The 14541-nt window shown below is 32.1% G+C and overlaps 1 protein-coding gene across 8 annotated transcripts in view; it reads right to left on the bottom strand.

Annotated features, from left to right (window-relative positions):
* Positions 1-5729: 5729 nt before the first annotated feature.
* LOC6042960 (dihydropyrimidinase) overlaps positions 5730-14541 on the bottom strand; it is a 78358-nt gene continuing 69546 nt past the window's right edge. For all 8 annotated transcript variants that reach the window (XM_038260325.1, XM_038260321.1, XM_038260326.1 and 5 more), the window contains one exon: positions 5730-7212. In XM_038260325.1, coding sequence (XP_038116253.1) covers positions 7133-7212 — 80 coding nt within the window. In that variant the 3' untranslated portion in view covers positions 5730-7132. The remainder of the gene's footprint in view (positions 7213-14541) is intronic.

Below are 14541 nucleotides of genomic sequence, written 5' to 3'. Positions count from 1 at the left end.
CTTTAAAGTTGTATAATATATATAACATCTACTTGCTGCATTCATTAGGATGTAACAAAGCGTGTCAAGTTTGCCGTCATTTCCTTAGAACCTAGGTGTTTTGAGCTTGAATCCCAAATATTACCTTGAATGGTTGCAACCGGTCCTAGACAACTGTTTTTTGTGATTCGATTACACCGACGAACAACATTTCTGTGCACTTTGATTTTTTCAAAAATATATAGACAGGGCCTAGACCGGCCCGTGGCTTAATGGCTACGGCTCCCACCTCATAAGTGGAAGGTTCCGGGCTCGATTCCCAACCTCCTTGAACTTATTCGACTATACTTGAACTTTGAATATGAACAACAAACGCATGGAATCAGGTGGGATTCGAACTCACTCCTTTGGATTAGTAGTCAGATGCTCTAGCCACTCGGCTACCGAGGGGTTGACACCCCTTAAGTGAATTAATCCGTAGTGGTGAAATAATGTCACAAGGTCATTTACTATATAATACAACAATCCCTTTCCCAACCATAGAGTTATCTACGTGCGCATGTATTGCGTGTACGTACACGAAAAAGATTGAGGTTAAATTTTGTACCCGCCAGCAAAACAAATGGGGCGCTAGTGTGCGTGAGCTCGGGCTTAGATATCTCTATTCCCCTACACACACTACACACCATATTCTATAAATAACTCGAAGTGGTTGGTACGGTATGTCCTCACTTCTTCTTCTTCCCCTGATGATTCCATAGGGGGATGGCGTCGCTATAGGGACGTGGCGTTACACGTTTTCCACTTTTTCTCATCGAAACCGACTACTTTATCGACTTCATTTTGCTGGGCGAGATAGGACGCCTTCTATTTTTAGACGATGACTCAGCACTTTTCCACTCTTGCACTTAAAAAAACCAGATGGCAGCACGATGTAACGCCACGTCCCTATGAAATGTGGGTTCCGTTCATAGAATCTGTCTGCAACGCAGTAGGCCGGGCTGCTTTAGTGAGTGTAATACATTTCGGGGTTCTTGAAAGTACTGCAGTCATTAATAATGACAAGAAAGAACTTGAGGCGTAATCTAACCATAAGTTCTTCCCGGATGCTTTCTTCGGACTGGCTGCGCTTGTGTTTGATTAGATTAGATTAGATTAGATCAAAAATATATAGACAGGGCCAAATGGTTTTTCTCCAAGGTTTGTATGGAGAATTAGGGCGGTTCGTCGCTGATGCATACAAGCAAAAATTGCATGCAATATGTGCAAGAAGCGAACAGTCCTGAGCCCTGGTTAAAGAGAACAGATGTACATCATTGAACAAAATGCATTGACAAATGTGTGTAAAAATTCAAACCAAAAAACGTTGAAAAGAGCCAGGGTGTGCAAAAATCACGATGACCTACAGTAGCAGAATGTTGGACCATCCAATCACTGCACCAAATATCCCGTTATCCGAGTTGACATGTGTAGTGTTGCCGCTTAGAAATTCATTGAATAAATTCCCTGTTCTGTTTTTGTTAATTTTAATGCATTTTTACATTATTTTTGTCGACTGAAGTTATTTCGAAATTATTGAGCAATTCTACTTTGTTTAGTCAAGTATTCTCAGCTGGGACGGTGGCGCCGCAAAGTGCATCCTTCACAACCTAACTTCTTTGATGCAAGGTCGTATGCAACGTATTTCTTTAGTGCACACAAGTGTTTACACACAAGTTCGAGGTCAGATGTACATCTCACGGTGCTCAAAATAGCGTTATTATGAAAAAAATATGCAATCCGAGATTTTGGGGTCTATCGATTCGTTACACCATAGCGCACCTCTGTGCTAAAAATGAAAACATTCGCTGATGTAGTTTTCGAGATACAGCCCTTTTAAGATGTTACATCCGATTTTCAATAAGAAAACCAAAACAATCTATTCAATTTTAGCATTTCAAAGAATATGCAATTCGAGATAATGATGTTTTTTGCTTCAAATGACTGTCAAGTATCTCTGGGCCAAGTTTCAGAAGGTTTGCTGATGTAGTTCTCGAGATACAGCCATTTTAAAATGTGATTTTCGACTTTCTCTTAGAAAATGTTGACAGTCATTTGAAGCAAAAAAACATCATTATCTCGAATTGCATATTCTTTGAAATGCTAAAATTGAATAGATTGTTTTGGTTTTCTTATTGAAAATCGAATGTAACATCTGAGCAATTCTCTGAGATTTCGTTCATTCGATTTTTTTTTGTATTTTTTAATCCAGCTGAAACTTGTTTGGTGCCTTCGATATACCCAAAGAAGCCATTTTGGATCATTAGTTTGTCCATATAATTTTCCATACAAATTTGGCAGCTGGCCATACAAAAATGATGTATGAAAATTCAAAAATCTGTATCTTTTGAAGGAATTTTTTGATTGATTTGATGTCTTCGGCAAAGTTGTAGGTATAGATATGGACTACACTGAAAAAAAATGATACAAGGTAAAAAAAAAATTTGGTAATTTTTAATTTCACTTTTTGTCATTAAAACTTGATTTGCAAAAAAATTTTTTTTGATTTGTTTTAGAGGACATCAAATGCCAACTTTTCAGAAATTTCCAGAATGGGAGAAAAATCTTTGACCGAGTTTTGATTTTTTGAATCAACACAGATTTTTTAAAAAAAAATCGAAAAATTAGTCGCAAAAATTTTTCAACTTCATTCGATAAAGTGCACCGTTTTCAAGTTATAGGCATTTTTAGTTAACTTTTTTGAAAATAGTCGCAGCTTTTCATTTTTTTTTAATTAGTGCCCATGTTTGCCCACTTCTGAAAAAATATTTTTGAAAAGCTGAGAAAATTCTCTATATTTTGCTTTTTTGAACTTTGTTGATACGATCCTTAGTTGCTGAGATATTGCCATGCAAAGGTTTAAAAACAAGAAAATTGATGTTTTCTAAGTCTCACCCAAACAATCCACCATTTTCTAATGCCGATATCTCAGCAACTAATGGTCCGATTTACAATGTCAAAATATGAAACATTCTTGAAATGTTCCGATCTGTTCAAAAATAGTAGTTTATGCAACAAGTTGCAAAAATAGGATTTTTTCAGCACGAGTCGTACATTTATTCAACGAGGTTCACCGAGTTGGATAAATACGAAGAGTGCTGAAAAAATCAAGTTTTGCAACGAGTTCCATACAACATTTTTTGCAATGCCAAAAAACACACACTGAGTGAAATTTTATGTCAAATTTACATGTATTTTGTCAATAAATCGTTTGAATCAAAAAAATGTTGAAAAGTGTTATTTTTCAAAACAAGTGCTGAAAAGTTCAACTTTTCAGCACCCATTTGAGTGCTGAAAAGTAGAACTTTTCAGCATTTATTTTGAAAAGTGTTGCTATTCGATTCTGTTATTTTTGGTACAGAAAAGTAGGCTATTTCGTCGTTCAAGAATGACAGGAAAAGTAAGTAGTTTCACGAAGGAATTGCAAAAAAAATATTTTCAACAATTTAAAATCAAGACTAACATTTTAAACGGGCCATACTTTCAATATTACGCCCGTTCAAAATGTTAGTCTTGATTTTAAATTTTTGAAAATATTTTTTTCGAAAAGATCGGAAAATTTCACGAATTTTTCATGTTTTAACATTGTAAATCGGACCTATAGTTGCTGAGATATCGACATTCGAAAATGGTGGGTTGTTTGGGCGAGACTTAGAAAAAATCTATTTTCCTGTTTTTTAATCTTTGCATGGCAATATCTCAGCAACTAAGGGCCGTATCAACAAAGTTCAAAAAGCAAAATATAGAGAATTTTCTCAGCTTTTCAAAAATATTTTTTTCAGAGGTGGGCAAACATGGGCACTAATTTAAAAAAAAATGAAAAACCTCGACTATTTTCAAAAAAGTTAACTAAAAATGCCTATAACTTGAAAACGGTGCACTTTATCAAAAAATCACTATGATACTTTTTGATTGCAAATTCGATTTTACATCGAAAAATGAAGTTGAAAAATTTTTGCGACCAATATTCGATTTTTTGAAAAAATCTGTATTGGTTCAAAAAATCATAACTCGGTCAAAGATTTTTTGCCCATTCTGGAAATTTCTGAAAAGTTGGCATTTGATGTCCTCTAAAACATATTAAAAAATTAAACAAAAATAAAAATAGTGTTTTTTTTGCAAATCAAGTTTTAGTGACAAAAAGTTAAATTAAAAATCACAAAAATTGTTTTTACCGTGTATCATTTTTTCAGTGTAGTCCATATCCAACCTACAACTTTGCCGAAGACACCAAATCGATCAAAAAATTCCTTCAAAAGATACAGATTTTTGAATTTTCACATATCATTTTTGTATGGACAGCTGCCAAATTTGTATGGAAAATTATAGAGGTTGGCAAAAACAGAGCGAGCCGCTCAAAGAGCCGGTTCACTAAAAAGAGCGAAAGATCCGTGGCTCACAAAAAAAGAACCGCGGTTCTTTTTTAAACTTCCGTCTTTTGAAAAATCCGGCTCGAAATGGCATGATTTTTGTCATTAATATAATTTATTGAACTTCAAAAAAAAAAAACAGTATTGATTTTGTTATTGAGAATATGAAAAAAAAATTGTACATTAAAGTATTACCGGAATACAAATTTGAGCATTTCAAATTGCATAATTTGTATAATATTACCAAACATTTACTGAATAATTTTGAGATTTTGGAAAAAAAATCCTTTTAGCAATTACAGACTTTATTGATTAAATCAGAATGTAGAAAAGAGTTCGCAGAATGTGTTCTCGAAATAAAATATCAGCATTAGTTCAATTCTTGCAGAAATAAACGCAATTTTAAAATTAAAAGCTATATTTCCAACATCCTAGATTTAAGTTTGGATGCCATTCAATTACTTGAATGTATAGGTTCGAGTAGAAATCTTGATCTAGAGACCGCCAAGACCTATGGTTTTAAAGGGAATCTTCTCGTTTTCAGTTTTAATTTTTTTTTTATCAAATTATTTGTAAAAGTCCAATGTGAAATAACTTATGAAATCATACGATTTTAGAAAAACCTTTTCATCAAAATTTTGAAAAGGAGCGAAAGAGCCGTTCAAAAGAGCGGCTCTTTTTAATGAGCGAACGAAAATGAGCGGCTCCTCAAAAAGAGCGATTTTGCCCGCCTCTAGAAAATTATATGGACAAACTAATGATGCAAAATGGCTTCTTTGGGCATACCGAAGGCACCAAAAAAGTTTCAGTCGGATTAAAAAATACAAAAATTAAAATTAAAGAAAAAAGACCGATTCCGTAGAGAACTGCTCATCTTAAAAGGGCTGTATCTCGAAAACTACATCAGCGGATGTTTTCATTTTTAGCACAGAGGGGCGCTATGGTGTAAGGGATCGTAAGGGATCGTGTAAGGGAGACCCTCAAAATCTCGGATTGCATGTTTTTTCATAATAACGGTATTTTGAGCACCGTGGTTTTTGTTTATTACCGAATTTCAGAAAATGTAATGATTACTGAATCGCATTCAGTTATTTATTTTACTGAAATGACAACCCAAAGTTTGCTACAACATTGCCGATGAAATCAAATCGCCAAAATCCAATTATATGGACAGCTGCCAAAATTGTATAGAGACTTGTATGTGTGTATCAATGACACAAAATGGCTTTTATGGTGAAAGGAAAAGCCCCCAAAATGTTTGAGTCAAATATAAAATCCACTTCGGAGAGAACTGCCCCTTTGGACTTCTTCTTTCAATCCTAAAAAGTAAAACAATTCCACTTTATCATTTTATTATCTTAGTTTTATTCTGATCTCACGATTACAAGAGCCACGCTAAAGCTAAACTTAAAACTACGATTCCATCGGTGTATTTTTTTCTTCTTTTCAAATTCATTTTTGCTTTTTTTGCAGTTTCAAGTTTTCACATCATACAAATATAGGATAGGCAAACGAAAACAACGCGAACCTAGAAAAAAACGCTTTGCTATAAATATAGTTTTTTTTGTTTCCTCAATTTACGATCAATATGAATATGGGGGGGTGGGAGGTTAAAGATTTTTTAATTGCCGAAAAATTTCACTAAGCATCCCGAAACTCACACACACACACATGATCGCGATATATTTCCCTACTAGCGAAGAAATGGGGTAGTTTGGGGGTAAAAACTTAATCGCCTTACTAAGGGAAGAAGGTACACTTGCTGAAGAAAACAGAGTTACGACTATCTAACTGATGTGGTGTGCAGGGAAATTTCCGGTTCCGGGTTTGAGAGAAGATTTTTTTTTGTGCGTTTGTGCAATGATTATTATTTTCCTTTTAACTGTGATTTTTGCTTATGAGTGAAAAGCCAAATGAGTTTCGAAAAGCCTTCCGCCGGGACGGGGAAGGACCCTATTCGAACTTGTATGGATAATTTTCTTGATTGCACATTTCAGCCTGCCCAAAAAAAAGTTGGTCATTTAATATAGAATAAACTTTTCCTTAAACTAGTGCAACAAAAAGGGGGTGTTGTGACTTACAACTTGCAGCAATAAATAAATCGTTAAGTTAAACGCTGCGTTTTTTTTTGTTTGTTTGTTGTTCGTAAGCTCACTGTTGCAGTTAGATTCGAAAGCCAGCGCGATTAATTGTAATTTTTTGTTTAAAGGTAATATAAGGAGACATCTACTCGGGTTCACGATTATCTGCTCTTTTGGTTTCGGCCCTTACCAGGTAATAGTTTAAATAGGTTGATTTTAATTTAGTATTTCACTTTAACTACTATCCTAACGGTACACATTGTTTGCTGATTTGGTTTTTTGGTTTTGTTGGGAACAAACACTTTTACGTGTGTGAGAGTGTTCAGTTGAGTTAGTTTTATGATTTTTCTTGTTACTTTGTTATGAAAAGACAGCGTTTTTATTTCTCATTGGTTTGGTATTGATTTACACAGAGTTACGAATCGAGAGATATGACGTTGAGTGTGTTTGTTTGTGTTTAGTTGTAGTGGTAATTTGCTCGCATTTATTTTGTTTTTTTTGTCACATTTTACATGTAAATTTGTAATTGTATTTCAATAAATATTTGTTGGTTGGTTGGTTTGTCAAAAAGAGCCTTCCCGTCCATGCGCGGAGCCTCTAAAGAACTGCTGACTGCTGTTTTGGTTGTTGAAGAAAAACTTGGACGACTTCGTTCCGTTCAGTTTACCAGAAGCCGGAAGACTTGCCACCGGGGGGGTTCTTGACGCGGATGCACGAGCGGTTTTCGCTTTGGTCCAGTTCCTCTGTTGATTGGAGATGAGTAAAGAAATTGATTATAAATTGTGATTAGTTTACAACATGCTAAAATATATATAATATGTGATTTTCAATAGTAAAAAAATATGATTAAAAATTGAATCAGCTGCAAAACAAGCAAAAGCAAACCTGAAAAAATTATACCTTCAACTGGGGCGAATCTGGACTACAGCTTGAATAGGGACAGCACGTTTTAGTGCACTTAATTGTTTCAAATTTGGAATAGAATGTTCAAAGAAGAATGTTCGCCCCAGCTGACGGTATTGCTTGACTTTGTAGGTAAAGCAGTTCGTTTATACAATTTTATCCGATTTCAGGGCCCCGGCGATGGCCTCATATGAGCTACCGAACATCATTGGCAATATGGCGTCGTTTGTTTACAAACATGAGATTGTTTGTGGACGAACTGAAAAAATTACTTTTTTTTTCGCGATTCTGATAAAGAATGCACATCAAATCATCGTGCCTTTAGTGCATCTTTAGTTTTCACATCGATTCGTGTTTAAATGTCGAGATTTAGCATAAATTAAAATAAGTTGCAAAATTCCCAACTTCAACCATGTGCAACAATTTCCACATCACCCATGCGGGAAACCGATAATGGGGTAATTCATGCGTTCCAAACTGTCAAAATTCCAAAACGTCATTGCCAATCTTCGGTTCGCTGCTTTTGTTCGTGTTTGAAGTTTCGGGCCGAGACTCTGTCCGATTTAGTAAAAAACAGGGCTTCCACAAACTCTGTTGGTTCGTTTTTTTTTGTCCATACATGACATAAAACCATGCCGATTATGAGCCCTCTATGACAAAGGAAAGGGCAAAGAAAAAACAAAATTGAAGGTCTGAAAAACATTTTTGCCTTAGAGCAGTTCTCTACGGAATCGGTCTTTTTTCTTTAATTTTAATTTTTGTATTTGGGTTTGTGTATGGGCGTAAAATTGAATGTTTGGCCCGTTTGAAATGTTAGTCTTGATTTTAAATTTTTGAAAATATTTTTTTCGAAAATATCAGAAAATTTCACGAATGTTTGATGTTTTAACATTGTAAATCGGACCTATAGTTGCTGAGATATCGACTTTCGAAAATGGTGGGTTCCCTGTTTGAAAAATGTCGCACGTCGTACGAGTTGTCGCACGGTTTTGATTTTACCGTTTCGATATCGATTGGTCGAAAAAACGACAAACGTACGACAAACACTCGACATGCCCGACATTGTTTTTTCTATCGATTTTCCTTCAATTTGACGTCACGATTTTCGTCGACGCAAGAGTTTGACAGTTCTCTTCAGTTGGACTTGTTTGAACATGATTGCTGTTGAGCTTCGCAAGGATTTTGGCCGGTTGATAGGTGAGTTGTGTTATTTTTTCTGCTGGAAAGATTCAGCGGCCGAATCATAGTGTCATTTGTTCCAGGTTTCCTGATTTCGGTTATCGTGGTGGTGGAGGCGAAGGAGGATGGGAAATTGAGATAACCCGGCGGCCATGCCGGAAGACGGGATGGGAAGGAACCAATCTGCGGTCGAGGAAGCGGATGTTTTATTTTCCACGGGAGGTTGCGGTGCATTCCCAAAAGAGAAAAAGGATTAATACCAAGTTCTGGTCAAGGGAACATAAATAAGGAAACGGAACTTCCAATTCCCAGAGAGTTGTTCACTGTTCTGGGTGAATGAAAAGGCGGAGGAGGACGGAATAATACGCTCCCGGTGACGTTTCTGATTCGCCAGAAGTTATTATCAATGGTGAGTTTTGAAATAATAAAAAAACAGACATTCAGAATTAAAAAAAAATATTTATAAATTCATAAGCTCAAAAATTCAAAAAAAAAAACAACAATAAATATAATTCAAAAATAACAAAATTCAAAAATTAAAAAAAATATCTGAAAAAAATAAACATAAATCAAATTGAAGTTTTTTAAAATTTATTTTTTTTAATTTCTTGAATTTATAAAATTTTAAAAAATCTATGATTCAAAAAAATATAAAATCCAAAAAAAATTACATTTCTTACACGTTTTAAAATTTTAAGACTTCTGCTGTCTTTAATTTTTTTTTCAAAATTTCTGAATTATAAAATTTATTAATTACTAAATTATAAAATTTTAAAATTATAAAATTATAAAATTATAAAATTATCAAATTATCAAATTATCAAATTATAAAATTATAAAATTATAAAATTATAAAATTATAAAATTATAAAATTATAAAATTATAAAATTATAAAATTATAAAATTATAAAATTATAAAATTATAAAATTATAAAATTATAAAATTATAAAATTATAAAATTATAAAATTATAAAATTATAAAATTATAAAATTATAAAATTATAAAATTATAAAATTATAAAATTATAAAATTATAAAATTATAAAATTATAAAATTATAAAATTATAAAATTATAAAATTATAAAATTATAAAATTATAAAATTATAAAATTATAAAATTATAAAATTATAAAATTATGAAATTATAAAATTATAAAATTATAAAATTATAAAATTATAAAATTATAAAATTATAAAATTATAAAATTATAAAATTATAAAATTATAAAATTATAAAATTATAAAATTATAAAATTATAAAATTATAAAATTATAAAATTATAAAATTATAAAATTATAAAATTATAAAATTATAAAATTATAAAATTATAAAATTATAAAATTATAAAATTATAAAATTATAAAATTATAAAATTATAAAATTATAAAATTATAAAATTATAAAATTATAAAATTATAAAATTATAAAATTATAAAATTATAAAATTATAAAATTATAAAATTATAAAATTATAAAATTATAAAATTATAAAATTATAAAATTATAAAATTATAAAATTATAAAATTATAAAATTATAAAATTATAAAATTATAAAATTATAAAATTATAAAATTATAAAATTACAAAATTATAAAATTATAAAATTATAAAATTATAAAATTATAAAATTATAAAATTATAAAATTATAAAATTATAAAAATATAAAATTATAAAATTATAAAATTATAAAATTATAAAATTATAAAATTATAAAATTATAAAATTATAAAATTATAAAATTATAAAATTAAAAAATTAAAAAATTAAAAAAATATAAAATTATAAAATTATAAAATTTTAAAATTTAAATTTTTTGTAATTTAAAAATTTATAATTTTTGTAATTTAATAATTTTAAAATTTTTGTAATTTAATAATTTTTAAAATTTTTGTAATTTAATAATTTTAAAATTGTGGAATTTTATAATTTAATGATTTTATAATTATAAAATTTTAAATTTATAAAATCGTAAAATTATAAATGATTTTTTTAAATGGCTGCATATTTCTAAATTTATACAATTAAAATATTTGAAATCTTCAGCATTCTTAAATTCTATGATTTAAAAATACTTATTTCTAGAATCTTTTATTCGATTAATCTTAAATAAAATTGGGTATTTTTTACCTTGTAATTTTAAAATCTTGTATTTTCCTGTAAGCAAAAACCTCTTAATATGAATGGTTAAACGGAATCACCCTATCTTATTTCAGACATTCGAAAATATTCCTATCTGATCCTGCCGAAAGTCTTGCAAAGTGCGCAAACCCACGTTATCCGTTACTTCAGTGGCCATCAGTCCATCGGACATAAAACAGTGGGGCAGCACCAGGACCGTTTCCAAGTCCAACTTTGATCAGCATCTGCGGCAGCAGCGAGGAGCAACAGTCCATCTTGACCAAGATGCTGCCCCGCCTGCATCGTAAGAAGCGACTCGCAACGGCGCTCGAGAAGATGACTGACGAATTCCTGCCGAGCAACGAGGAGAACTGGAAGACCAACCGGAAGACGACACCAAGATGTACGTGAAGATCCGCGACACAACAAGTATAATGAATTAATTGATTTTTTACTCCGGGGAAAAGTGCAAATTACATTAAAAATAAAACAAATTAAAAATAAACAAATATCTATTTTTTAACTTCAACATAACCTAAAAACCTGAAAAAAGCACACGACAAAGGCACGACAACCTAAATAACAAAACCGTGCGACGTCGGTCGAATGTCGTACGACAATGTCGAACAATTTCGATGATCGATCGCACGACAAATACGACATTTTGGTGCAAAAACGTATGACATTCGTGCGAATGTCGCACGACATTGTCGTGTGACGTCGTACAATTGCACGGACGACAAACGACGGACGTCCGACGGACTTTTCAGTCAGGGTTCTTTGGGTCAATTTTACTGCATGTCAATATATCAGCAACTATGGTTCGTATCAACAAAGTTCAATAAAGCAAAATATAGAGAATTTTCTCAGCTTTTCAATTTTTTTTTCAAAAGTGGGCAAAAATGGGCACTCATTTAAAAAAATGAAAAACTGCGACTATTTTCAAAAAAGTTACCTAAAAATGGTTATAACTTGAAAACGGTGCACTTTATCAAAAATTCACTTAAATACTTATAGATTGCAATATCGATTTTACATCGAAAAATGAAGTTGATAAATTTTTGCGACCAATACTCGATTTTTTGAAAAAATCTGTATTGATTCAAAAAATCATAACTCGGTCAAAGTTTTTTTTGCCCCTTCTGAAAATTTCAAAAAAGTTGGCATTTGATGTCCTCTAAAACATATCAAAAAATTAAAAAAATAAAAATAGTGTTTTTTTTTGCAAATTAAGTTTTAGTGACAAAAAGTTAAATGAAAAATCACCAAAATTTTTTTTACCGTGTACCATTTTTTTTTCTGTGTTGTCCATATCCATACCTACAACTTTGCCGAAGACACCAAATCGATCAAAAATTTCCTTCAAATGATACAGATTTTTGAATTTTCATGCATCATTTTTGTATGGACAGCTGCCAAATTTGTATGGAAAATTATATGGACAAACTAATGATCAAAAATGGCTTCTTTGGGTATATCGAAGGCACCAAAAAAGTTTCAGCCGGATTAAAAAATACAAAAAAATCGAATGACCGAAATCTCAGAGAATTGCTCTTTAGGCAAAACAATTGGGGAATTTTGTGAATTACAAATTCATGGTATGGTATTTTTTGTTATTTTTTTTTAACCTTTTTAACTTTTGCCATGTAAGCGTACACGACATTATTTTACGATCTAAATTTTATCATATTCAGAATCCTCAGACAATTTTAGACACCTCAATGTTGAAGTTGCAAATTGGATAGATTTTAAAATTAATTGAAAAATGATGAAATCGGTGGCCTTTCTTGATAGCTCGTTAGATTTTTTTGATGATTTAAGTAAATTTATAATCTAGATTATTACCATTCACTGAACTACACTGAAAAACAATATTCTGTTTTCAGTTATGCGCAATGTAATTAGCTTATATCTGTAAGCCCATACTTCCAATTGAAATGTGATCAAAGACAATCTTATGGGAAATTCGAGTTTTCCAGTACAAATATTTACGAGACTGAAAAATCAAATCTGTCGCATAGAAATTGTCAAAAACCATCAAAACCCCAAGTTTTTCAACATTTTTTTCAAAAACCGCTGTCACAAGGATTGGACTAAGGACCAGAGCTGAAAATGTCAGGGGTCCTGACGCGAAAATCGGCAACGCATACACGATTTTTTCAGATCGATTCACTGAATCGCAAAACCGTGACATAAACAAACCCGACTCAGTCGTGAGTGCCCTAGCTCACTGAGCAGCTGCAATGCGAGGCAGTATAGTAGTCGACCAACGCTCATTCGACGTTGCACGCACACACATAAAGAAACAAGTTTTTACAATAAAAGTTGGTATTTATGCGTGGAAATGTAATTTTAAATATAAGTTATGGTTGTTTTAAGTGTTTTGCACAGTCCAGAACCATTCAATTGTTTAAAAATAGTCAAAATAGTGTTTAGAGAGGATTTTACGAGTCGGTCATACGACACGAATTGAGTGAGTGTAGCTCATTTTTTCACGTCTCTCATTCTCCAGCAGCCGACCGGCACGAGTCAGGCGGCAGTGGTTGAACGGACACAGTAGGCTTACAGTCAGATGCTAGCAGTGAACTGACATTTTGGTTTGCTTCGTGTGTACGCTGGGTTGGAAACATTTTGCAGGCCTGCTAAGGACAGTAGTCAATATGGAGACTTTTACGTAAAATTATCTGGAGAATCGATTCTCGTATTCAGTGATTGAAAATTTTGACACTTAGAGCACTTTAAAAAAAACAGTTTCAGTAAATGATTTTTGTATTTTTTTTTTTGTAAGTTGTTCAATCCTGCAATTTTCGTGAGTCGTTTTGTAACATCTTAGGCTATTTTCACAAAAAAAAGATCGAAAAAAAAAAATCGTGGGCTCGTCTTTAAATTTTATTTTTAAACTTAAAAATCAAAACATCTCATAAAACTGGCGTGTTCTTTTCCTTCAGTGTATTTTTTTCCGGAAAGCCCGATCGATGAAAGATACGATTTAACGGCTGCGAGATACAGCGATATTTAAATTCTGAATTACAAAAATATTGAAAACACTAACGCCCTTCTCAAGTGTCATTATCGAGTGAAACTGGCTCCATAAACACAAAAATGGCTTATATAAGCGTAGGATAACATGTCTACACCCAAAATTCAGAGTCGAGAGAATCGTTCCCTCAAAATTAATTGAGGGCTCAGCGCCAAAATTGTAAGAATAATGCTACCAACCCACACCATCAAAACAAACGTATTCATTCGCTAATTGAGACAATAAATCTCCAACAAGTGTCATACATCGACTTCTGACCACTCCTTTGTCACCATGCAGTGGTGGCCAAGTAAAGTGATTGGGATAGTTTGTCAAAGGTCTCTGGTTCGATTCCCGTAGTCGACACTTTTGGTTTTTTGTTGGACAGATGAACTTTATTTGCACATGAACCTCGAAGAAATTGTTCGCTCGTCCATCTCGAGCTGTGTTCTCTGTGTCCGTGAATGGTACCACTGAGCAGTTCTCTAGGATTTCGGTCATTCGTTTTTTTTTGTATTTTTTAATCCGACTGAAACTTTTTTGGTGCCTTCGGTATGCCCAAAGAAGCCATTTTGCATCATTAGTTTGTCCATATAATTTTCCATACAAATTTGGCAGCTGTCCATACAAAAATGATGTATGAAAATTCAAAAATCTGTATCTTTTGAAGGAATTTTTTGATCGATTTGGTGTCTTCGGCAATGTTGTAGGTATGGATACGGACTACACTGGAAAAAAATGATACACGGTAAAAAAAATTTGGTGATTTTTAATTTAACTTTTTATCACTAAAACTTGATTTGCAAAAAAACACTATTTTTATTTTTTTTTATTTTTTGATATGTTG

This window comes from Culex quinquefasciatus, chromosome 3, assembly GCF_015732765.1.
Source record: "Culex quinquefasciatus strain JHB chromosome 3, VPISU_Cqui_1.0_pri_paternal, whole genome shotgun sequence".
Taxonomy (NCBI): domain Eukaryota; kingdom Metazoa; phylum Arthropoda; class Insecta; order Diptera; family Culicidae; genus Culex; species Culex quinquefasciatus.
Note: the sequence above shows the minus strand (reverse complement) of the source record. Positions and strands in the feature narration are given on the sequence as shown.